This window comes from Salvelinus fontinalis, chromosome 10 (genome assembly GCF_029448725.1).
Source record: "Salvelinus fontinalis isolate EN_2023a chromosome 10, ASM2944872v1, whole genome shotgun sequence".
NCBI lineage: Eukaryota > Metazoa > Chordata > Actinopteri > Salmoniformes > Salmonidae > Salvelinus > Salvelinus fontinalis.
Window position 1 is genome coordinate 48,715,428 of NC_074674.1, and position 26,772 is coordinate 48,742,199.

At 44.0% G+C, this 26,772-nt stretch overlaps 1 protein-coding gene across 3 annotated transcripts in view; it reads right to left on the reverse strand.

Moving 5' to 3' along the window:
• LOC129864229 (metabotropic glutamate receptor 5-like) overlaps nt 1-24,143 on the reverse strand; it is a 107,019-nt gene extending 82,876 nt beyond the window's left edge. Inside the window, exons 1-6 of one of the 3 annotated variants that reach the window (XM_055936936.1) lie at nt 23,994-24,143; nt 23,426-23,461; nt 14,038-14,687; nt 13,002-13,135; nt 12,448-12,721; nt 7,657-7,771 (exon numbers count right to left, since the gene is read on the reverse strand). In XM_055936936.1, coding sequence (XP_055792911.1) covers nt 7,657-7,771; nt 12,448-12,721; nt 13,002-13,135; nt 14,038-14,358 — 844 coding nt within the window. In that variant the 5' untranslated portion in view covers nt 14,359-14,687; nt 23,426-23,461; nt 23,994-24,143. Of the gene's footprint in view, nt 1-7,656; nt 7,772-12,447; nt 12,722-13,001; nt 13,136-14,037; nt 14,688-23,425; nt 23,725-23,993 lie in introns of those variants that run through there. The other 2 variants (XM_055936935.1, XM_055936937.1) reach the window with 2 other exon arrangements.
• Nucleotides 24,144-26,772: the final 2,629 nt, after the last annotated feature.

Genomic DNA, 26,772 nt, shown 5'->3' on the forward strand with positions numbered 1-26,772 from the left:
CAGCTAGGACCACAAGATATAATGAGTCAGGTTACAGGCTATGTAGCTAGGACCTCTAGACATAACGAGTCAGGTTACAGACTATGTAGCTAGGACCCCTAGACATAACGAGTCAGGTTACAGACTATGTAGCTAGGACCCCTAGACATAACGAGTCAGGTTACAGACTATGTAGCTAGAACCTCTAGACATAATGAGTCAGGTTACAGACTATGTAGCTAGGACCCATAGACATAATGAGTCAGGTTACAGACTATGTAGCTAGGACCCCTAGACATAATGAGTAAGGTTACAGACTATGTAGCTAGGACCTCTAGACATAATGAGTCAGGTTACAGACTATGTAGCTAGGACCCATAGACATAATGAGTCAGGTTACAGACTATGTAGCTAGGACCCCAAGACATAATGAGTCAGGTTACAGACTATGTAGCTAGGACCCCAAGACATAATGAGTAAGGTTACAGACTATGTAGCTAGAACCTCTAGACATAATGAGTCAGGTTACAGACTATGTAGCTAGGACCCATAGACATAATGAGTCAGGTTACAGACTATGTAGCTAGGACCCCAAGACATAATGAGTCAGGTTACAGACTATGTAGCTAGGACCCCAAGACATAATGAGTCAGGTTACAGACTATGTAGCTAGGACCCCAAGACATAATGAGTCAGGTTACAGACTATGTAGCTAGGACCCCGAGACATAATGAGTCAGGTTACAGACTATGTAGCTAGGCCTACGACCCCTAGACATAATGAGTCAGGTTACAGACTATGTAGCTAGGACCCCTAGACATAATGAGTCAGGTTACAGACTATGTAGCTAGGACCTCTAGACATAATGAGTCAGGTTACAGACTATGTAGCTAGGACCCATAGACATAATGAGTCAGGTTACAGACTATGTAGCTAGGACCCCAAGACATAATGAGTCAGGTTACAGACTATGTAGCTAGGACCCCAAGACATAATGAGTCAGGTTACAGACTATGTAGCTAGGACCCCAAGACATAATGAGTCAGGTTACAGACTATGTAGCTAGAACCTCTAGACATAATGAGTCAGGTTACAGACTATGTAGCTAGGACCCATAGACATAATGAGTCAGGTTACAGACTATGTAGCTAGGACCCCAAGACATAATGAGTCAGGTTACAGACTATGTAGCTAGGACCCCAAGACATAATGAGTCAGGTTACAGACTATGTAGCTAGGACCCCAAGACATAATGAGTCAGGTTACAGACTATGTAGCTAGGACCCAGAGACATAATGAGTCAGGTTACAGACTATGTAGCTAGGACCCATAGACATAATGAGTCAGGTTACAGACTATGTAGCTAGGACCCCAAGACATAATGAGTCAGGTTACAGACTATGTATCTAGGACCCCTAGACATAATGAGTCAGGTTACAGACTTTGTAGCTAGGACCCCAAGACATAATGAGTCAGGTTACAGACTATGTAGCTAGGACCCCGAGACATAATGAGTCAGGTTACAGACTATGTAGCTAGGCCTAAGACCCCTAGACATAATGAGTCAGGTTACAGACTATGTAGCTAGGACCCCTAGACATAATGAGTCAGGTTACAGACTATGTAGCTAGGACCCCTAGACATAATGAGTAAGGTTACAGACTATGTAGCTAGGACCTCTAGACATAATGAGTCAGGTTACAGACTATGTAGCTAGGACCCATAGACATAATGAGTCAGGTTACAGACTATGTAGCTAGGACCCCAAGACATAATGAGTCAGGTTACAGACTATGTAGCTAGGACCCCAAGACATAATGAGTCAGGTTACAGACTATGTAGCTAGGACCCCTAGACATAAGGAGTCAGGTTACAGACTATGTAGTTAGGCCTAAGAACCCTAGACATAATGAGTCAGGTGACATACTACTAAGACCCCTAGACATAATGAGTCAGGTGACATACTACTAAGACCCCTAGACATAACCAGAGCAGCAGAAACAGAAGGCTACCTATAATACAGATACACATAGACCTAGCAGTAGCTCAGTAGATTTGACTAACACACACACACACACACACACACACACACGCACACGCACACGCACACGCACACGCACACGCACAGGCACACACACACACACACACACACACACACACACACACACACACACACACACACACAGGCACACCAGTGTGATGCTCTATATAGTTGGTGTCCCCATTTGTCTCGGTATCAGGGAGAGACTCCCCCATTCACATGGAAACCAGGTCACCTCGTTCCTGTTGCTGGGGAACATCTATTCTCTCTCTGGTGGGGGTGTACACGTGTCTCTCTCTGGTGGGGGTGTACATGTCTCTCTCTGGTGGGGGTGTACATGTCTCTCTCTGGTGGGGGTGTACATGTCTCTCTCTGGTGGGGGTGTACATGTCTCTCTCTAGTGGGGGTGTACACGTGCCTCTCTCTGGTGGGGGTGTACACGTGTCTCTCTCTGGTGGGGGTGTACACGTCTCTCTCTCTGGTGGGGGTGTACACGTCTCTCTCTCTGGTGGGGGTGTACACGTGCCTCTCTCTGGTGGGGGTGTACACGTGTCTCTCTCTGGTGGGGGTGTACACGTGTCTCTCTCTGGTGGGGGTGTACACGTCTCTCTCTGGTGGGGGTGTACACGTGTCTCTCTGGTGGGGGTGTACACGTGTCTGTCTCTGGTGGGGGTGTACACGTCTCTCTCTAGTGGGGGTGTACACGTGTTTCTCTCTAGTGGGGGTGTACACGTGTCTCTCTCTCTGGTGGGGGTGTACACGTCTCTCTCTGGTGGGGGTGTACACGTGTCTCTCTCTCTGGTGGGGGTGTACACGTCTCTCTCTGGTGGGGGTGTACACGTCTCTCTCTGGTGGGGGTGTACACGTCTCTCTCTCTGGTGGGGGTGTACACGTGTCTCTCTCTCTGGTGGGGGTGTACACGTCTCTCTCTGGTGGGGGTGTACACATCTCTCTCTCTGGTGGGGGTGTACACGTGTCTCTCTCTGGTGGGGGTGTACACGTGTCTCTCTCTAGTGGGGGTGTACACGTCTCTCTCTCTCTGGTGGGGGTGTACACGTGTCTCTCTCTGGTGGGGGTGTACACGTCTCTCTCTCTCTGGTGGGGGTGTACACGTGTCTCTCTCTGGTGGGGGTGTACACGTGTCTCTCTCTAGTGGGGGTGTACACGTGTCTCTCTCTGGTGGGGGTGTACATGTCTCTCTCTAGTGGGGGTGTACACGTGTCTCTCTCTGGTGGGGGTGTACACGTGCCTCTCTCTGGTGGGGGTGTACACGTTCCTCTCTCTGGTGGGGGTGTACACGTGTCTCTCTCTAGTGGGGGTGTACACGTGTCTCTCTCTAGTGGGGGTGTACACGTCTCTCTCTCTGGTGGGGGTGTACACGTTCCTCTCTCTGGTGGGGGTGTACACGTTCCTCTCTCTAGTGGGGGTGTACACGTGTCTCTCTCTGGTGGGGGTGTACACGTATCTCTCTCTAGTGGGGGTGTACACGTGTCTCTCTCTGGTGGGGGTGTACACGTGTCTCTCTCTGGTGGGGGTGTACACGTGTCTCTCTCTAGTGGGGGTGTACACGTCTCTCTCTCTCTGGTGGGGGTGTACACATGTCTCTCTCTGGTGGGGGTGTACACGTGTCTCTCTCTAGTGGGGGTGTACACGTCTCTCTCTCTCTGGTGGAGGTGTACACGTCTCTCTCTGGTGGGGGTGTACACATGTCTCTCTCTGGTGGGGGTGTACACGTCTCTCTCTCTGGTGGGGGTGTACACGTCTCTCTCTCTGGTGGGGGTGTACACGTTCCTCTCTCTGGTGGGGGTGTACACGTGTCTCTCTCTGGTGGGGGTGTACACGTGTCTCTCTCTGGTGGGGGTGTACACGTGTCTCTCTCTAGTGGGGGTGTACACGTCTCTCTCTCTGGTGGGGGTGTACACGTGCCTCTCTCTGGTGGGGGTGTACATGTCTCTCTCTGGTGGGGGTGTACACGTGTCTCTCTGGTGGGGGTGTACACGTGTCTGTCTCTGGTGGGGGTGTACACGTGTCTCTCTGGTGGGGGTGTACACGTGTCTCTCTCTGGTGGGGGTGTACACGTGTCTCTCTCTGGTGGGGGTGTACACATGCCTCTCTCTGGTGGGGGTGTACACGTCTCTCTCTAGTGGGGGTGTACACGTGTCTCTCTCTCTGGTGGGGGTGTACACGTCTCTCTCTGGTGGGGGTGTACACGTCTCTCTCTCTGGTGGGGGTGTACACGTGTCTCTCTCTGGTGGGGGTGTACACGTGTCTCTATCTCTAGTGGGGGTGTACACGTTCCTCTCTCTGGTGGGGGTGTACACGTGTCTCTCTCTAGTGGGGGTGTACACGTGTCTCTCTCTAGTGGGGGTGTACACGTCTCTCTCTCTGGTGGGGGTGTACACGTTCCTCTCTCTGGTGGGGGTGTACACGTTCCTCTCTCTAGTGGGGGTGTACACATGTCTCTCTCTGGTGGGGGTGTACACGTGTCTCTCTCTAGTGGGGGTGTACACATGTCTCTCTCTGGTGGGGGTGTACACGTGCCTCTCTCTGGTGGGGGTGTACATGTCTCTCTCTGGTGGGGGTGTACATGTGTCTCTCTGGTGGGGGTGTACACGTGTCTCTCTCTGGAGGGGGTGTACACGTGTCTCTCTCTAGTGGGGGTGTACACGTGCCTCTCTCTGGTGGGGGTGTACACGAGTCTCTCTCTGGTGGGGGTGTACACGTGTCTCTCTCTGGTGGGGGTGTACACGTGTCTCTCTCTAGTGGGGGTGTACACGTGTCTCTCTCTGGTGGGGGTGTACACATGTCTCTCTCTGGTGGGGGTGTACACGTTCCTCTCTCTAGTGGGGGTGTACACGTGTCTCTCTCTAGTGGGGCTGTACACGTGTCTCTCTCTAGTGGGGGTGTACACGTGTCTCTCTCTGGTGGGGGTGTACACGTGTCTCTCTCTAGTGGGGGTGTACACGTGTCTCTCTCTGGTGGGGGTGTACACATGTCTCTCTCTCTGGTGGGGGTGTACACGTGTCTCTCTCTGGTGGGGGTGTACACGTGTCTGTCTCTGGTGGGGGTGTACACGTGCCTCTCTCTGGTGGGGGTGTACACGTGTCTCTCTCTGGTGGGGGTGTACACGTGTCTCTCTCTCTGGTGGGGGTGTACACGTGTCTCTCTCTGGTGGGGGTGTATACGTGTCTGTCTCTGGTGGGGGTGTACACGTGTCTCTCTCTGGTGGGGGTGTACACGTCTCTCTCTCTGGTGGGGGTGTACACGTGTCTCTCTCTGGTGGGGGTGTACACGTCTCTCTCTCTGGTGGGGGTGTACACGTCTCTCTCTGGTGGGGGTGTACACGTTCCTCTCTCTAGTGGGGGTGTACACGTTCCTCTCTCTAGTGGGGGTGTACATGTCTCTCTCTGGTGGGGGTGTACATGTCTCTCTCTGGTGGGGGTGTACACGTGTCTCTCTCTGGTGGGGGTGTACACGTGTCTCTCTCTGGTGGGGGTGTACACGTGTCTCTCTCTAGTGGGGGTGTACATGTCTCTCTCTGGTGGGGGTGTACACGTGTCTCTCTCTGGTGGGGGTGTACACGTGTCTCTCTCTAGTGGGGGTGTACACGTGTCTCTCTCTGGTGGGGGTGTACACGTGTCTCTCTCTGGTGGGGGTGTACACGTGTCTCTCTCTAGTGGGGGTGTACACGTGTCTCTCTCTGGTGGGGGGTGGTGGTCTGTGCACGTGCACGTTCATGAGCGTGCGTGTGGTTTCAGATTTTAGACGTTAATATAATAACTTAACTTGAATCCTATCAGAGGCGAAAGCCAGTGTTTGCAGTGTGATGTCACAGAGCTCAGCGTTCTGAACTAAACAGGAATAAACGGACTTTCTGCCAAGGTCACATGGTCAGATGGTCACATGGTCACATGGTCACAAGGTCACATGGTCAGATGGTCACTCAAGGGTTAAACATAATGTAGAAACTCCTGCAAGGATCAAGATGTGTTGGGTTGTGTATGTAAACAAAAAATAAACGTCCTCTTACTGTCAACTGCGTATATTTTCAGAAAACTTAACATGTGTAAATATTTGTATGAACATAACAAGATTCAACAACTGAGACATAAACTGAACAAGTTCTATAGACATCTGACTAACAGAAATGGAATAATGTGTCTCTGAACAAAGGGGGGGTCAAAATCAAAAGTACCAGTCAGTATCTGGTGTGGCCACCAGCTGCATTAAGTACTGCAGTGCATCTCCTCCTCATGGACTGAACCAGATTTGCCAGTTCTTGCTTTGAGATGTTACCTCACTCTTCCACCAAAGCACCTGCAAGTTCCTGGACATTTCTGGGGGGAATGGCCCTAGCCCTCACCCTCCGATACAAAAGGTCCCAGACGTGCTCAATGGGATTGAGATCCGGGCTCTTCGCTGGCCATGGCAGAACACTGACATTCCTGTCTTGCAGGAAATCACACACAGAACGAGCAGTATGGCTGGTGGTATTGTCATGCTGGAGGGTAATGTCAGGATGAGCTTGCAGGAAGGGTACCACATGAGGGAGGAGGATGTCTTCCCTGTAACGCACAGCGTTGAGATTGCCTGCAATAACAACAAACTCAGTCCGATGATGCTGTGACACACCGCCCCAGACCATGACGGACCCTCCACCTCCAAATCGATCCCGCTCCAGAGTACAGGGCTCGGTGTAACACTCATTCCTTCGACGATAAACGCAAATCCGACCATCACCCCACAAAACCGTGACTCGTCAGTGAAGAGCACTTCTTGCCAGTCCTGTCTGGTCCAGCGATGGTGGGTTTGTGCCCACAGGCGACATTGTTGCCTGTGGTGAGGACCTGCCTTACAACAGGCCTACAAGCCCTCAGTCTAGCCTCTCTCAGCCTATTGCGGACAGTCTGAGCACTGATGGAGGGATTGTGCGTTCCTGGTGTAACTCGGGCAGTTGTTGTTGACATCCTGTACCTGTCCCGCAGGTGTGATGTTCCGGAAACTGCACCGAAACTGCACCTACATATACTATATAAACAAAAGTATGTGTGTTTGTCTATGGAGATTGCATGGCTGTGGGCTCGATTTTATAGACCTGTCAGCAACGGGTGTGACTGAAATACCTGAACACAGTAATTTGAAGGGGTGTCCATATCCCTTTGTATATTTAGCGCATTTACACCCTAGAGTAAATACAAGTTAAAATCACTTTTGGCAGTGATTACAGCTACGCGTCTCTAAAAGCTTTGCACGACTAGATGGTACAATATTTGTGCATTATTCATCTAAAAATTCTTCAAGCTCTGTCAAGTACTTGGCATGCAACCAGTGTATATTTGGCCATGTATTCAAAGTTTTTTTTTTTTGTCCTGCTGAAAGGTGAATTTGTCTCCCATTGTCTGTTGGCAAGAAGACCGAACCAGCTTTTCCCTCTTGGGTTTCGCCTGTTCTTTGCTCTACTCCGTTTTAAAAAAAATATATACATCATAACTCGATAGTCCCTTGCCAATGACAAGCGTACCCTCATGATACAGCCTCCACCACGCTTGAACATATGAAGAGTGGTACTCAATGAAGTAGTGTGTTGGAACGGTACTAAACGTAAGGCTTTGTGTGAAAGGGGGAGGAGGGCTTACCCTCTGTGTGTATGGCAGAGACGTAACTCCAGTTGTATCTCTTGACGATGTCCACCATGGCTCTGGCCTGCTGAGCATCCGACGGCACCACCCTCATGAAGTACTTATACAGGCTCTAGAAAAGAAACACACGCCAGCGATTGGTCAGCGATACCTCGTGTTGATTCAGCACTCTCAATGTACTGGTTCAGACTCTAGACCAGTGTTCATAAAGTACTGATACAGACTCTAGACCAGTTCATAAAGTACTGATACAGACTCTAGACCAGTTCATAAAGTACTGATACAGACTCTAGACCAGTATTCATAAAGTACTGATACAGACTCTAGACCAGTATTCATAAAGTACTGATACAGACTCTAGATCAGTTCATAAAGTACTGATACAGACTCTAGACCAGTATTCATAAAGTACTGATACAGACTCTAGCCTGTCTAGGATGAGTGTGCCGCTAGCGGCACCCCCCCCCCCCACCCCCACTGAAAAACCAGTGCCGCGAAATTCAAAAAAAATATTTTTTTAAAATATTTAACTTTCACACATTAAAGTCCAATACAGCTAATGAAAGACACAGATCTTGTGAATCCAGTCAACATGTCCGATTTTTAAAATGTTTTACAGGGAAGACACAATATGTAAAGATGTACATCTATTACCTAAAAACACATTAGCATAATCCACCATCTTTTATTTGTCCACCAACACCAGTAGCTATCACCAATTCGGCTAAACTAAGATATTTATAGCCCCTAACCAAGAAAAAAACTCATCAGATGACAGTCTGATAACATATTTATGGTATGGGATAGGTTTTGTTAGAAAAAAGTGCATATTTCAGGTAGATGGCATAGGTTACAATTGCACCCACCGTCACAAATGGACTAGAATAAATACATAGAGCAACGTGTTTACCTACTTACTAATCATCAAACATTTCGTAAAAATACACAGCATACACTAATCGAAAGACACAGATCCTGTGAATACAGACAATATTTCAGATTTTCTAAGTGTCTTACAGCGAAAACACAATAAATCGTTATATTAGCATAGCACATAGCACATAGCAGCCCAGCATTGATTCTAGCCAAAGTGGGCGATAACGTCAACATCGCCAAAAATATATTAATTTTTTCACTAACCTTCTCAAAATTCTTCAGATGACACTCCTGTAACATCATATTACACAATCCATATAGAGTTTGATCGAAAATGTTTATATTTAGCCACCAAAATCATGGTTAGACAATGTGAAATGTAGCTCAGCTGGTCAGAAAATGTCCTTGCGCCACTTAGACAGTGATCTACTCTTATACATAAATACTCATAAACGTGACTAAAAAATATAGGGTGGACAGGGATTGATAGACAATTTAATTCTTAATACAATTGCGGAATTACATTTTTTAATTTATCCTTACTTTTCAATACAGTTTGCGCCAAGCGAAGCTACGTCAAAAAACATGGCGTCCTAAGCCACTAAAATTTTTCGACAGAAACACGATTTATCATAATAAAAATGTCCTACTTTGAGCTGTTCTTCCATCAGTATCTTGGGCAAAGGATCCTTTCTTGGGAGTAATCGTCTTTTGGTGGAAAGCTGTCCTCTTGCCATGTGGAAATGCCAACTGCGTGTGCCCAGCTATTCACAGCGTTAAAGAAATAAATGTCCCAAAATCGCACTAAACGGATATAAATTGCTATAAAACGCTTTAAATTAACTACCTTATGATGTTTTTAACTCCTATAACGAGTAAAAACATGACCGGAAAAATATAACAGGATAAACTAACGCTTGGAAAAATAGCAGGTCGATGTCCTCCACGCGCATTACGCAGCTGCAAAAGAGTTCCTACCTACAGGGTTTTTTTATTTATAGGGCCTGTGAACGCGCAATCGACCCCATTGAAATCGTCATCACGTAAAGGCATCCAGGGGAAGACGTAAGCAGTGTCGGTATAGTCATAGCAAAAACAGTGCCCTTTTAACTGACTCCAGAACAGTGGCCAAAATTTCTGAAATCTGACTCCATGTCAGGGAAATTGCTGTAGAATGGGCTCTGTTCCACTTAGAGACAAAATTTCAACTCCTATAGAAACTATAGACTGTTTTCTATCCAATAATAATAATAATATGCATATTGTACGATCAAGGATTTTGTGGGAAGCCGTTTCAAAAATTACACGATTAGCATAAATAGTCTCAACAGCGCCCCCGTCCTCAACAGGCTAGACCAGTGTGTTCATGAAGTACTGATACAGACTCTAGACCAGTATTCATAAAGTACTGATACAGACTCTAGACCAGTGTTCATAAAGTACTGGTTCAGTCTCTAGACCACAATACTCATAAAGTACTGATTCAGTCTCTAGACCACAATACTCATAAAGTACTGATACAGACTCTAGATCAGTTCATAAAGTACTGATACAGACTCTAGACCAGAAACACAGTACTCATAATGACCTGATAAACTCTATGACAGAAACAGAGTACTCATAACATACTTGACACATACTCTAGAGCACAGTACTCATAAAGTACTGATACAGACTCTAGATCAGTTCATAAAGTACTGATTCAGTCTCTAGACCAGTGTATTCATAAAGTACTGATACAGACTCTAGACCAGTTCATAAAGTACTGATACAGACTCTAGATCAGTTCATAAAGTACTGATTCAGTCTCTAGACCAGTGTATTCATAAAGTACTGATACAGACTCTAGACCAGTTCATAAAGTACTGATACAGACTCTAGATCAGTTCATAAAGTACTGATACAGACTCTAGACCAGTTCATAAAGTACTGATACAGACTCTAGATCAGTTCATAAAGTACTGATTCAGACTCTAGACCAGAAACACAGTACTCATAATGACCTGATAAACTCTATGACAGAAACAGAGTACTCATAACATACTTGACACATACTCTAGAGCACACTACTCATAAAGTACTGATACAGACTCTAGACCAGAAACACAGTACTCATAATGACCTGATAAACTCTATGACAGAAACAGAGTACTCATAACATACTTGACACATACTCTAGAGCACAGTACTCATAAAGTACTGATACAGACTATAACATAAACAGTACTAGAAATAATGAGACAGACTCTATAACCGAAACACAGTACTCATAAAATACTGATAGACTCTAGAACACAGTACTCAAAAAGTACAAATACAGACTCCAGAACAGAGTGATCATAACGTAATGATACAGAACTCATAGTACAGTGTTTCTATTCTAGAGTCTGCATCAGTACTTTATGATACTGTGTTAGAGAGTGTATCAATACTTTATGAATATGGTGTTAATTCATTTTTATCCATACCTTATGAGTATGGTATTCTAGAGTATGTATCAGAACTTTATGTGTACTGTGTTCTAGAGTCTGTTATAGAGTCTGTATCAGTACTTTATGAGTACTCTGTTTCAATTATAGACCATGTTCCAGTACTTTTTGGGAACAGTGTTTGTTCCAGAAGTTTGTGTCCATCAGTACTTTATGAGTACTGTGTTCTAGAGTTTTAATCAATACTTTATGAAAATTCTGTTAGTCTTTATCAATACTTTACATATATGGTGTTCTAGAGTCTGCATCAGTACTGTATGAGTACTGTGTTTGTTCCAGAGGTCTGTATCAGTACTTTATGAGTACTGTGTTTGTTCCAGAGGTCTGTATCAGTACTTTATGAGTACTGTGTTTGTTCCAGAGGTCTGTATGAGTACTTTATGAGTATGGTGTTCTGCAGTCTGTATCAGTACTTTATGAGTACTGTGTTTGTTCCAGAGGTCTGTATCAGTACTTTATGAGTACTGTGTTTGTTCCAGAGGTCTGTATCAGTACTTTATGAGTACTGTGTTTGTTCCAGAGGTCTGTATCAGTACTCTATGAGTACTGTGTTTGTTCCAGAGGTCTGTATCAGTACTCTATGAGTACTGTGTTTGTTCCAGAGGTCTGTATCAGAATTTTATGAGTACTGTGTTTGTTCCAGAGGTCGGTATCAGTACTTTATGAGTACTGTGTTTGTTCCAGAGGTCTGTATCAGTACTCTATGAGTACTGTGTTTCTGTTCTAGTCTGTATCAGTACTTTATGAGTACTGTGTTTCTGTTCTAGTCTGTATCAGTACTTTATGAGTATGGTGTTCTGCAGTCTGTATCAGTACTTTATGAGTACTGTGTTTGTTCCAGAGGTCGGTATCAGTACTTTATGAGTATGGTGTTCTGCAGTCTGTATCAGTACTTTATGAGTACTGTGTTTGTTCCAGAGGTACAGACTCTATAACGCAGTACTCATAAAGTCTTGATACAGACTAGAACAGAAACACAGTACTCATAAAGTACTGATACAGACTCCAGAACAGAGACACAGTACTCATAAAGTACCGATACAGACTAGAACAGAAACACAGTACTCATAAAGTACCGATACAGACTAGAACAGAAACACAGTACTCATAAAGTACTGATACAGACTCCAGAACAGAGACACAGTACTCATAAAGTACTTAAACAGACTCTATAGCACAGTACTCGTAAAGTACTGATACAGACTTTATAACAGAAACACAGTACTCATAAAGTACTGATACAGACTAGAACAGAAACACAGTACTCATAAAGTACTGATACAGACTAGAACAGAAACACAGTACTCGTAAAGTACCGATACAGACTTTAGAACAGAAACACAGTACTCATAAAGTACTGATACAGACTTTAGAACAGAAACACAGTACTCATAAAGTATGAGTGTAAAGTGCCTTACAGTACCTTGTCGCTGAGGTCCATGCTGGTAGCAGAGTAGGCGATCTGTGGTATGTTGAACAACTGCAGCAGGTTCTGTACCTGGATGGCCACAGAGCTGGAGCCTGGTCCTATCAATCCTACAATGGGTTTCTTCCCTCTAACAGGGGTCATCTCTATCCCGTCTTCCCCCAGACATTTCCCCAGGCTCAGACTCTCCTCTTCCTCGTTGGAGACCAGTGTGTCTCTGATAAACTCGATGCTTTGTTCTAAAGCCACCGCACTGTGCCAGCAAGAGTCTCTGTAAGGGACACACACACACACACACACACACACACACACACACACACAGGCACACACACAGGCACACACACACACACACACACACACACACACACACACACACAGACACACACACACACACACACACACACACACACACACACACAGGCACACACACACACACACACACACACACACACACACACACACACACACACACACACACACACACACACAAGGTTAGTGAGTCCCTGTGTAGTTCCACCATTATGCAGTTGAATTGAACCCAGAGTTGCTACCTGATCTCACAGCCCAGGGTGATGTTGGGTAGGAGGTGAGGGTCAGAGTTGATCAGGTCCAGAGTGTACATCATGGCCTCCACACGCTGGATACCATACTGCTCTCTGACAGCTCCGCACTTACGCTCATGGACCTATGGATTACAGACACACGTCGTCACATACACACACTCCAACACACACACACACACACACACACACTCACACACACACACACACACACACACACACACACACACACACACACACACACACACACACGACACGTCGTCACATACACACACTCCAACACACACACACACACACACATACACACACACACGACACGTCGTCACATACACACACTCCAACACACACACACACACACATACACACACACACGACACATCGCCACATACACACACTCCAACACACACACACACACACACACACACACACACACACACACACACACACACACACACACACATACACACACACACGACACGTCGTCACATACACACACTCCAACACACACACACACACACATACACACACACACGACACGTCGTCACATACACACACTCCAACACACACACACACACACACGACACGTCGTCACATACACACACTCCAACACACACACACACACACACACGACACGTCGTCACATACACACACTCCAACACACACACACACAGTCCGTCAGACACACACACAACATGCCGTCACATACACACACTCCAACACACACACACACACACGACATGTCGCCACATACACACACTCCAACACACACACACACACAGTCCGTCAGACACACACACGACACACACACACACACACACACACACACACACACACACACACACACACACACACACACACACACACACACACACACACACACACACACACTCCAACACACACACTCCAACAAACACACACATACACTCCAACACACACACACACACACACACACACACACACACACACACACACACACACACACACACACACACACACACACACACACACACTCCAAACCACAGTGTACCTTGTCTGCAGGAGGTTGGTGGTGAACAGAGAACAGCGCTCCTATGATGATGTCACCAGGAATGTGAGCCAGGACTCTCCTTTCATTGGCCTGAGCCTTGACCCCAACATGAACTCCAGGGGTCACCCAGCCCAGGTCATCCCCCAGCAACATACACACCAGGAGCAGCCACATGTACACCCCTCCACCACCTCCTCTCATCCTCTGTCTCCTCCTCTCTCCTCCCTCCATCTTCTGTCTCCTCCTCTCTCCTCCCTCCATCTTCTGTCTCCTCCCCTCTCCTCCCTCCATCCTCTGTCTCCTCCTCTCTCCTCCCTCCATCTTCTGAATCTTCAGCAATGTGCTTCAGTTGGTCGCAGCATGATGGTGGTGATGTCACTGCCAGAGTCGTGCTTTGGTTCGGTTGAAATCGGACCGTCTCACTCCATCTAGAACCTGTCTGTGCCCGTGTGTGCCCGTCTGTGTTGCTCAGGGCAACCTCTTCATCCCAGAAGGTTACAGCAGATCCAGGAAGAATTATCAGGAGACTCTGACTCCACTCAGGGCTCTGGAACGATCTGGAACGATTCAGCGTGGAAGCCTCCGCAGTGTCACCATGGTAACACTTTACTTGTCCTCAGTTTTTCCTCGCTGTTTCCTCGTGTCTTGACCTTAGAAGGAGATGGCATGGGGTGTTACAGCACAACCTCTATATCTTTCCTATTTAACTCTGGACCTCAAAGCCAGATCCACTGTTTGTTTTTTCATTCCTCTGCTCTAAGACCTGGGACACCAGGTGGGTGATTCCCCTCTAATCAGGGACTGATTTAGACCTGGGACACCAGGTGGGTGATTACCCTCTAATCAGGGACTGATTTAGACCTGGGACACCAGGTGGGTGATTCCCCTCTAATCAGGGACTGATTTAGACCTGGGACACCAGGTGGGTGATTACCCTCTAATCAGGGACTGATTTAGACCTGGGACACCAGGTGGGTGATTACCCTCTAATCAGGGACTGATTTAGACCTAGGACACCAGGTGGGTGATTACCTTCTAATCAGGGACTGATTTAGACCGGGGACAACAGGTGGGTGATTACCTTCTAATCAGGGCCTGATTTAGACCTGGGACACCAGGTGGGTGATTCCCCTCTAATCAGGGACTGATTTAGACCTGGGACACCAGGTGGGTGATTACCTTCTAATCAGGGACTGATTTAGACCGGGGACAACAGGTGGGTGATTCCCCTCTAATCAGGGACTGATTTAGACCTGGGACACCAGGTGGGTGATTCCCCTCTAATCAGGGACTGATTTAGACCTGGGACAACAGGTGGGTGCAATGGACCCTTCGCTAAGCCCCGCCCCAGACTGTTGAGCAACCAATCGCAGCGCTCCAATGAACAGCAACTGTCGTTGAGTCCGACACCTAGGACAAGCTCACGTTTCAAACGCATGAAAGCCAATGAGAGCTACGGCGAAATGCTTGCTAGCCATTTAATATAACTTGTTTTCTATAAATGTACGTTAGCTAGCTAAGTTAGCCATGTTATTCATACAACTGTCATTTGCTGTCATCATCAGCGACATGAGAGTACTAGTTTGCTCCAAAAGAGGTTAGTAGCTTTGACTGCAAGACAGTGCTTTGTTCAGAGCCAACCAGTGGCTAACCACACTGCAAACGTATTTGCACCAGGTTCCCGCCGTGACGCAATTGTACTGACTGTCCAGCTCAACATACCCGATACTCTCCTGGGGCCTCATTTATAAATTGTGCGTATGTACAGAATATCTCATTTATAAATTGTGCGTATGAACAGAATATCTCATATATAAATTGTGTGTATGTACAGAATATACACCGAAATATGCGTGCACCAGATATCAGCCCCAAAGTTGGCATTTATAAAAACTGTACACACATCTTCTAGTGGTTGAAGTATTGTATTACAAGCATGCAAGTAGGTCTAAGTATTTTGTGCAAATGGCAGAACGCTTATTCGTAAAAACATAATGACAAGATGCAGTCATTCGTCATTAGTGAGTAGAACGGAAGAAAAAAATATTTTTGGAATATAAACTAATTAGACATGGAAATCTATTTCTTATTTTTTTCTTTTTTTATAACATTGGAGAATTAATTCTTTACCTTATCTGACCGTTATGGGTTCATATTCCTCAAGTGTACAACAAATGACCACATCTCTCATGTAGGCTACCTGAACCTACAGTATACACAGTATATAGCCCAGATAGCAGAGTAGATAGCCCAGATAGCCTAGTAGATAGCCCGGTTAGCCTAGTATATAGCCCAGATAGCCTAGTAAATAGCCCAGATAGCACAGTAAATAGCCCAGATAGCCTAGTAAATAGCCCAGATAGCCTAGTAGATAGCCCGGTTAGCCTAGTATATAGCCCAGATAGCCTAGTAGATAGCCCAGATAGCCTAGTAAATAGCCCAGATAGCCCAGTATATAGCCCGGTTAGCCTAGTAGATCGCCCAGATAGCCTAGTAGATAGCCCAGATAGCCTAGTATATAGCCCAGATAGCCTAGTAGATAGCCCCGATAGCCTAGTAGATAGCCCAGATAGCCTAGTAAATAGCCCAGATAGCCCAGTATATAGCCCAGATAGCCTAGTAAATAGCCCAGATAGCCTAGTAGATAGCCCAGATAGCCTAGTAAATAACCCAGATAGCCTAGTAAATAACCCAGATAGCCTAGTAAATAGCCCAGATAGCACAGTATATAGCCCAGATAGCCTAGTAGATAGCCCAGATAGCCTAGTAAATAGCCCAGATAGCCCAGTATATAGCCCGGTTAGCCTAGTATATAGCCCAGATAGCCTAGTAGATAGCCCAGATAGCCTAGTAGATAGCCCAGATAGCCCAGTATATAGCCCAGATAGCCTAGTAAATAGCCCAGGTAGCCCAGTATATAGCCCAGATAGCCTAGTATATAGCCCAGATAGCCTAGCATATAGCCCAGATAGCCTAGTAGATAGCCCAGATAGCCTAGTATATAGCCCAGATAGCCCAGATAGCCTAGTACATAGCCCAGATAGCCTAGTATATAGCCCAGATAGCACAGTAAATAGCCCAGATAGCCTACAACAAAACGTGAAATACATCCCATAGGAAGCGCAGTTAATAGCCTACAGACAAATTTAACAGGTGAACATTAAGACAGTTGGACTTTTACTTTGAACTATGTATGCTACTACTGTATGTAGCCTACTGTCATTGTTTTGAGTAGCCTAGACAAGGGGTATTTCTCAAAATGCATACTACCGTGCTCCGAGCACGCAAATTGTAGCACGGGAGGGTCGGAGTAGGAGTCCAAATCAAAGTAATGGACCACGTCTGTGCATATTTTGAAGAATAAATCGATTCAACTTCAACAAAAAAGTATGGAAAGAAATATGATGCAACCACGTAGATATGCAACATTTCTGGAAATCAACGGCGGCCATTATTTGAGCTGATGCGAGAGATAATACACTCTGACATCGGGATGAAATGTTGCCCGTTCACATTTCATATGTTGCCATGACTACAATATTTTATCTTGATACGTTAATATATACATTTTGGCATGTTTACCTGCCTACGTAGCGTAGATAGCAAGCCCATAATAAGTCAATAGGGCTAACTGTCTAGCTACTAGTAGTGTTAGCTAGCTACCCACAAAATCTATCTCGCATAATATTAGTTTTAGGTCACATATAGCTAGCTGATAGTTATGAAGTAAAACAGTTGCTTTGTGTACATCTTGTTTCCTCTCTATTGCCATTGTAGCCCTGGCTGGAAGACGGTTCGGGGTACTGTAAGTACATAGTAAGTCAATAGGGTTAAATTGCTAGTTAGCTAGCAATAGCTATCTCCCACCAAAAAAATGACATCTACCTTGCTTAACATTAGTGTTAGGTCATTTTTGCCTGTTTAACTGGCTGGCTAGATAGATTATTACGATCTGCATATGTAGCTAATAATTATGATGTAAAATGTTTATTTTGTCTATATATCTTGTTTGGTCTTTATTGTTGCCATTGTCCTGACTGGAAGAAGGTTCAGTGAAGCGGGGAGGTGAACCGTGAGGTAATAAAGTAGGGGGGGGTGAATGCTTCTCAAAACGTATTGTTTTATGTATTCTCCTATCTCTCGTCCTCCCAAGAACGTACTCAAGAGAATGTGGTTTTAGAATGCACTCGGAGCATATTGAGAAACGTCCCAGGGCAATCCGTATATTTAGGTCGGGGGAAAAGTCAATACAAAACATGATTGAATTCAAACGTTCTGCGGACAGGTCCACAACAATTTACCATTGTTTTATCTTTCACAAACTGTCACAGTCCTTTCCCAAATACAGCATAAATGTCTGCAAAACATTTTAACATTCTGCCAACAATGTAAATAGACCAGTATTTGACAGTATGGGTAGGCTACATTATTGCTGTGTGAAATGAAGCGTGACATCATTGCCTATTTGATCTCAGAGCCTATAGCAAGGCAGGATAGGAGCGTGACATCATAGTCTATTTAATCTCAGAGCCTATACCAAGGCAGGATAGGAGCGTGACATCATAGTCTAGTTAATCTCAGAGCCTATACCAAGGCAGGATAGGAGTGTGACATCATAGTCTATTTGATCTCAGAGCCTATACCAAGGCAGGACATAAAAACCCAATAATCTATTGATAAACTAAATATTTAACAACAATCCGTCCTTTGCATAGAAGTGTCAGCTGTAGCCTACTTTTAAATGGTTTCAAATATACAGCCAATCTTGCAGAATACATGGACAGGCACTCCTTATTGCCAACATGAATGTTTAGTTTGGAAAAAAAGTAACTGCAAAATATATAAACATTCTGCCCAGACATCTAAACATTCTGCCCAGACATCAAAACATTCTGCCCAGACATCTAAACATTCTGCCCAGACATCTAAACATTCTGAAAACACATCTAAACATTCTGCCCACACATCTAAACATTCTGCCCACACATCTAAACATTCTGCCCAGACATCTAAACATTCTGCCCAGACATCTAAACATTCTGAAAACACATCTAAACATTCTGCCCAGACATCTAAACATTCTGCCCACACATCTAAACATTCTGCCCAGACATCTAAACATTCTGCCCAGACATCTAAACATTCTGCCCACACATCTAAACATTCTGCCCAGACATCTAAACATTCTGCCCAGACATCTAAACATTCTGCCCAGACATCTAAACATTCTGCCCACACATCTAAACATTCTGCCCAGACATCTAAACATTCTGCCCACACATCTAAACATTCTGAAAACACATCTAAACATTCTGCCCAGATCTCTAAACATTCTGCCCAGACGTCTAAACATTCTGCCCACACATCTAAACATTCTAACCAGACATCTAAACATTCTGCCCACACATCTAAACATTCTGCCCACACATCTAAACATTCTGCCCACACATCTAAACATTCTGCCCAGACATCTAAACATTCTGCCCACACATCTAAACATTCTGCCCAGACATCTAAACATTCTGCCCACACATCTAAACATTCTGCCCAGACATCTAAACATTCTGCCCACACATCTAAACATTCTGCCCACACATCTAAACATTCTGCCCACACATCTAAACATTCTGCCCAGACATCTAAACATTCTGCCCACACATCTAAACATTCTGCCCAGACATCTAAACATTCTGCCCAGACATCTAAACATTCTGCCCAGAGATCTAAACATTCTGAAAACACATCTAAACATTCTGCCCACACATCTAAACATTCTGCCCAGAGATCTAAACATTCTGAAAACACATCTAAACATTCTGCCCAGATCTCTAAACATTCTGCCCAGACATCTAAACATTCTGCCCACACATCTAAACATTCTGCCCAGACATCTAAACATTCTGCCCAGACATCTAAACATTCTGCCCACACATCTAAACATTCTGCCCACACATCTAAACATTCTGCCCAGACATCTAAACATTCTGCCCAGACATCTAAACATTCTAACCAGACATCTAAACATTCTGCCCAGACATCTAAACATTCTGCCCACACATCTAAACATTCTGTCCAGACATCTAAACATTCTGCCCAGATCTCTAAACATTCTGCCCAGACATCTAAACATTCTGTCCAGACATCTAAACATTCTGCCCAGACATCTAAACATTCTGCCCACACATCTAAACATTCTGTCCAGACATCTAAACATTCTGCCCAGATCTCTAAACATTCTGCCCAGACATCTAAACATTCTGCCCAGACATCTAAACATTCTGCCCAGATCTCTAAACATTCTGCCCAGACATCTAAACATTCTGTCCAGACATCTAAACATTCTGCCCAGATCTCTAAACATTCTGCCCAGACATCTAAACATTCTGCCCACACATCTAAACATTCTGTCCAGACATCTAAACATTCTGCCCAGATCTCTAAACATTCTGCCCAGACATCTAAACATTCTGTCCAGACATCTAAACATTCTGCCCAGATCTCTAAACATTCTGCCCACACATCTAAACATTCTGAAAACACATCTAAACATTCTGCCCAGATCTCTAAACATTCTGCCCAGACATCTAAACATTCTGCCCAGACATCTAAACATTCTGCCCACACATCTAAACATTCTGAAAACACATCTAAACATTCTGCCCAGACATCTAAACATTCTGAAAACACATCTAAACATTCTGCCCACACATCCCTCTACAGAAATTTGATCAAATATGCCATTGCTCAAACTGTTGTGGTGGCCTAGTTCCAATAGTGGCAAATTATACAGGAAATACCCTGTCCTATAGGGTAAGAGTTGAATACCCTGTCCTATAGGGTAAGAGATGAATACCCTGTCCTATAGGGTAAGAGATGAATACCCTGTCCTATAGGGTAAGAGATGAATACCCTGTCCTATAGGGTAAGAGATGAATACCCTGTCCTATAGGGTAAGAGTTGAATACCCCTGTCCTATAGGGTAAGAGATGAATACCCTGTCCTATAGGGTAAGAGATGAATACCCCTGTCATATAGGGTAAGAGATGAATACCCTGTCCTATAGGGTAAGAGATGAATACCCTGTCCTATAGGGTAAGAGATGAATACCCTGTTCAATAGGGTAAGAGATGAATACCCTGTCCTATAGGGTAAGAGATGAATACCCTGTCCTATAGGGTAAGAGATGAATACCCTGTCCTATAGGGTAAGATATGAATACCCTGTCCTATAGGGTAAGAGTTGAATACCCTGTCCTTTAGGGTAAGAGATGAATACCCTGTCCTATAGGGTAAGAGATGAATACCCTGTCCTATAGGGTAAGAGATGTTCAATAGGGTAAGAGATGAATACCCTGTCCTATAGGGTAAGAGATGAATACCCTGTCCTATAGGGTAAGATATGTATACCCTGTTCTATAGGGTAAGAGATGTCCTATAGGGTAAGAGATGAATACCCCTGTCCTATAGGGTAAGAGATGAATACCCTGTCCTATAGGGTAAGAGATGAATACCCTGTCCTATAGGGTAAGAGTTGAATACCCCTGTCCTATAGGGTAAGAGATGAATACCCTGTCCTATAGGGTAAGAGATGAATACCCCTGTCATATAGGGTAAGAGATGAATACCCTGTCCTATAGGGTAAGAGATGAATACCCTGTCCTATAGGGTAAGAGATGAATACCCTGTTCAATAGGGTAAGAGATGAATACCCTGTCCTATAGGGTAAGAGATGAATACCCTGTCCTATAGGGTAAGAGATGAATACCCTGTCCTATAGGGTAAGATATGAATACCCTGTCCTATAGGGTAAGAGTTGAATACCCTGTCCTTTAGGGTAAGAGATGAATACCCTGTCCTATAGGGTAAGAGATGAATACCCTGTCCTATAGGGTAAGAGATGTTCAATAGGGTAAGAGATGAATACCCTGTCCTATAGGGTAAGAGATGAATACCCTGTCCTATAGGGTAAGATATGTATACCCTGTTCTATAGGGTAAGAGATGTCCTATAGGGTAAGAGATGAATACCCCTGTCCTATAGGGTAAGAGATGAATACCCTGTCCTATAGGGTAAGAGATGAATACCCTGTCCTATAGGGTAAGAGATGAATACCCCTGTCCTATAGGGTAAGAGATGAATACCCTGTCCTATAGGGTAAGAGATGAATACCCTGTCCTATAGGGTAAGAGATGAATACCCTGTCCTATAGGGTAAGAGATGAATACCCTGTCCTATAGGGTAAGAGATGAATACCCTGTCCTATAGGGTAAGAGATGAATACCCTGTCCAATAGGGTAGGAGTTGAATACCCTGTCCTATAGGGTAAGAGATGAATATCCCTGTCCTATAGGGTAAGAGATGAATACCCTGTCCTATAGGGTAAGAGATGAATACCCTGTCCTATAGGGTAAGAGATGAATACCCCTGTCCTATAGGGTAAGAGATGAATACCCTGTCCTATAGGGTAAGAGATGAATACCCTGTCCTATAGGGTAAGAGATGAATACCCCTGTCCTATAGGGTAAGAGATGAATACCCTGTCCTATAGGGTAAGAGATGAGTTTGATTCCCACAGGGTGCCCGAACAAAAAATTATTAATATTTATGCCTCGCTACTGTAAATCACTGTGGATAAGAATGTCTGTTTAATCACTAAAACGTAAATGACTCTGGATAACGTCTGTTTAATTACTAAAATGTAAATCACTCTGGATAACGTCTGTTTAATCACTAAAACGTAAATAACTCTGGATAAGAACGTCTGCTTAATCACTAAAACGTAAATGACTCTGGATAACAACGTCTGATTAATCACTACAACGTAAATAACTCTGGATAACAACGGCTGATTAATCACTAAAACGTAAATGACTCTGGATAACAACGTCTGATTAATCACTACAACGTAAATAACTCTGGATAACAACGTCTGATTAATCACTAAAACGTAAATAACTCTGGATAACAACGTCTGATTATTCACTACAATATAAGTGTAATGTAGGTCTATCGGTTGACTGTCATTTTTCCCGCTGCGTTTTGGATGTGTTTTTACATAGTGTTTTATTGCTGTCCATGGTCCGGAAATGAAATGACTTTAATTGTGACTGAGCCACAACTATATAAATTATAATCTTATTTAACAGCTGGATACTGACACTCAGATAGACCAATAGAGCTCAAATTCATTCAAAAGCTAAAAGAATGCAGAATGCGTGTACACATGTGCAAGATGCTCCAAACAGGAATCTTGTGCTGAAAATACAATTTTTCATTTATAATCAAATATATTGATAATAAATCATTGAATATCTGATATCTATGATAGCATTTCCTCAACAACAACAAAAAAAGCGTTTATATCTCAGAGTAAATGTTGATGACTTTACCTCCTCTGCTTTCAATCTCTTCGTGCTCAATATTCCCTGTCATTGGAAGAACAGATAAGTCATCGACCAGCTGTATGGGTAGAGTATTTCCACACCCAGTATAGGCAGACTATTCTACCGCTCCTCCTTAATGACAGACCAGCTAACAGAACGGACCGCGTTCATCACCGGGACAAACTCATCATCACGATCTCACTAATATGATTCAAATCTATAAATCATAGTTAAGTTTTTTGGGCTCATTCCGTCGTTTTCAACCTGACTAAGTAGAATCCTGTTGGGGAAATCATGTTAAAAGTACCATTTATATTCCTAAAACATACATTGAAAGTGTGATACTGTTGCTGTTTCCTGTTGTCATGGATTTTTGATTTATAGCCCGAATGTCATACTTTATACACATCGGTTTTAAATGTCCAAATTCATAATCAATATGCTGAAATAAGTTGTGATATGTTGAAGACCAATACATTAAAACCTACTCCCAACACACATTCCACACTTGTGTTCAGATGACTGTATTTTGCTCAATTAGTACTTCGTAAAGTGAACACGCAGTAATATTTACCAAGCGGACACTGAAGACTGGAATGGATTAGTTTGTTAAACTGTTATCAATAGCGCGTGTAGATTAATCCGTCACATTGAGATTTGGCTGTTCAATGGAACTGGGACAATTCTCTGTGCGATACATGTGCCTTCTAACACGAACCTCAAAGAACGTGGCTATACTACATATATCTGTCGATAGAGGAGAACATGTAAGTGGCCAATGATCACGTTTACATCCACAGTTTTTATGCGAGTCAAGTCATACGTTATTTTTTATTTTTTAAAGCAAGACAGTCGTGATGGAAACAGGAAGTTTCGGTACAATTGTATAAATGTCAACAGATCATTTGTTATTTTGACATATTTTGTTGTGTCTGTTAAATGTATAATGCCAGACGTGTCAATGGAAACGCCTTTATACGCAAATGTTGATACAATAACCATCATAACGGAGTGAACTGGGAGTCACATGATGACAGGACTCGGGAAAGCGTGCAGTTTATTAGCTACACAAATGATGAACTTCGCAGGCTGGTGAAAGTGCCTGGTGATGAGCTTGATGCTCCTTTCCAAGAAATATCGAGGGTCTTATTGTGGTGACATCTGATCATGTAGACTCGTCTTCCCACACAGCCAACCTGCACTGTATCTGTGAGCTGTTGGCTAGAGCGCATGTGCCAAGACCAAAAATAGGCACATTTGCTATTTAACGCAACAGCTTCTGTGACAAAACTATCCGTAGATTTGAAAATGGGATGGAAACACGTGACTTTGTGCTTTTTATTCGGTACATGAAAACATAAGCGAACAAAAAAATGTTTGAGGAACAATCAGAAACGGGAACAAGAGTGATCTACACAAAAATCATTATTTTAAAGTATGGGAACCGGTTAATAACGTTCTTTTACATTTCAGATTTTTTTTTTCAGTCTCAGAGAGAACGCAACAAGATGCCTATGCCAAAACCCTCACTATGTCAATCAGAAACATATTCCAGTGTCTGTGCCAGTGTGCGTGTGTGTAGGCAAAGTGCACCTCCCACGTTTAAACTACAGTAGCTACTGACGTTACAAGCGTCATTCAGAAATGTTTTATTTTTAATTAGAGAAGAATGGATGAACTTTTATTCAATGCTAGTTAGGAATAATATTGTTATCCCGTTTCACATTGGATTTATTAACTACAGAAAGGTAACATGTGTTTTTAATGCTGGTGCCTCTCTGCACACACAAACCATCAAGCTGTGGTCCAACTCTCGGAAATTCAGACATTCTACAATTCTTCAATAGAAGCCAACGACCCTGGGTTTATAAACGCGCATAGGCGGAAATCCCAGGGGGGACGGGGGGGACACGACCCCCCCATCCTGGGAAAAATATGATTTGTCTCCCCCAATATATCACTGTAAACATAACTATGTAATTTCAATAATATTAATAATACGCAATGAAAGCACTTGTGCTGATTATAGACACTTAATAGCGCGTTTTTAAGTTTCACAAGATTGCGACCCCCCCGCCCTTTGCCCCACAATGATTTGATCCACTGCCAGTTCTTTAGCTTGCAAGGTAATAGAGGGTTCGTATCTACTGTCCGAAAGGCACTCAGTGTACGTAACTGACGTGAGGTAATCCAGTCAATCGCGCCATAGCAATGTATATATTTTTTTAATGTTGCAGGGTTCACACACTAGCTGAATTTGCAGAGCTAGCGCGCAAACTAAAGCAAACATTAACTATCAAGCTAGCTAGTACCTATTCCATTTATGTGGCGTCGTCAAAGATGGAATATTTGCTATCGTCAGTTTATTCCAAGATTAGCATGCAGCTGTAGTGCTTCAAAGTCCCTGTGATAAGGTTAGCGATAAACTGAAGTCCAAACTGAACAAAACTACACTCTCTTATACCATTGTCTTAAATATATTAAATGGTCTCGTTGCAAAAGCAAAATTGTCGCTAGTGATTATTTTTTTTTTTTCCACCTTTAACCAGGTAGCAAAGATTATAGCAAACACTACAGAAACGGAATTGGTGCTCGCTAGCTTTGCAAATTCAGCTATTGTTGGAAGCCTGCCAATATGAAACAAACTATGTTAAAATTTCAAAACGTTGCAGCATGTGTTGTGTAAATGTGTGTGTGTGCAGCTAGACCGGTCAGCCAGCCAGCCAGCCAGGTAGAAACATGTCAGAAAAAAGTAAAAAGACAGACATCAGAGTATTTTTCAGTACACCAAAACGCAAAGTAAGAACTCTAGTAGCCTAATATCTCAAAGACCAGTTGATAAAATGTTCATAAGAAAGAAGTGAAATGCTAATGAAAATGTTTCACAATGATGTCATTAGGCAGAGCAGGCAACAGATGGCACACAGACAGCAGAGCTGGGGACAGATATGCAGGGACAGACTGACAGAGACAGGGAGTCTCAGGTAAGTTTGTTGAGTCTTTGTTTGGCAACATTATGAAAGGTTCTCAATTTTTTTGATTTGTAAAATCGGGACATAATTGGAAAATGCCATGGATACCCCCATCTCTCAACTTAAACTGGTGACTAAACTAAGATTTGTTTAAGGCAATGGTATTGCTGTTGTGATTAATTGTGTAGTTTTGGGTACCGGTAGTTAGGAGTACAGCAAACACCTTATTTCTTTTCTAGGAGACAGACTGTGAGTCAGTGAGGGTGGTGAAAGGGAAAGAGCCAGGGAGAGAGACTTCAGAGGACAGTGTCACAGCCACGGCAAGACCAGGTGTCACCCTTGTTGCCAGCAGCACCAGTATAGGGGACAGTGGCACAGCAT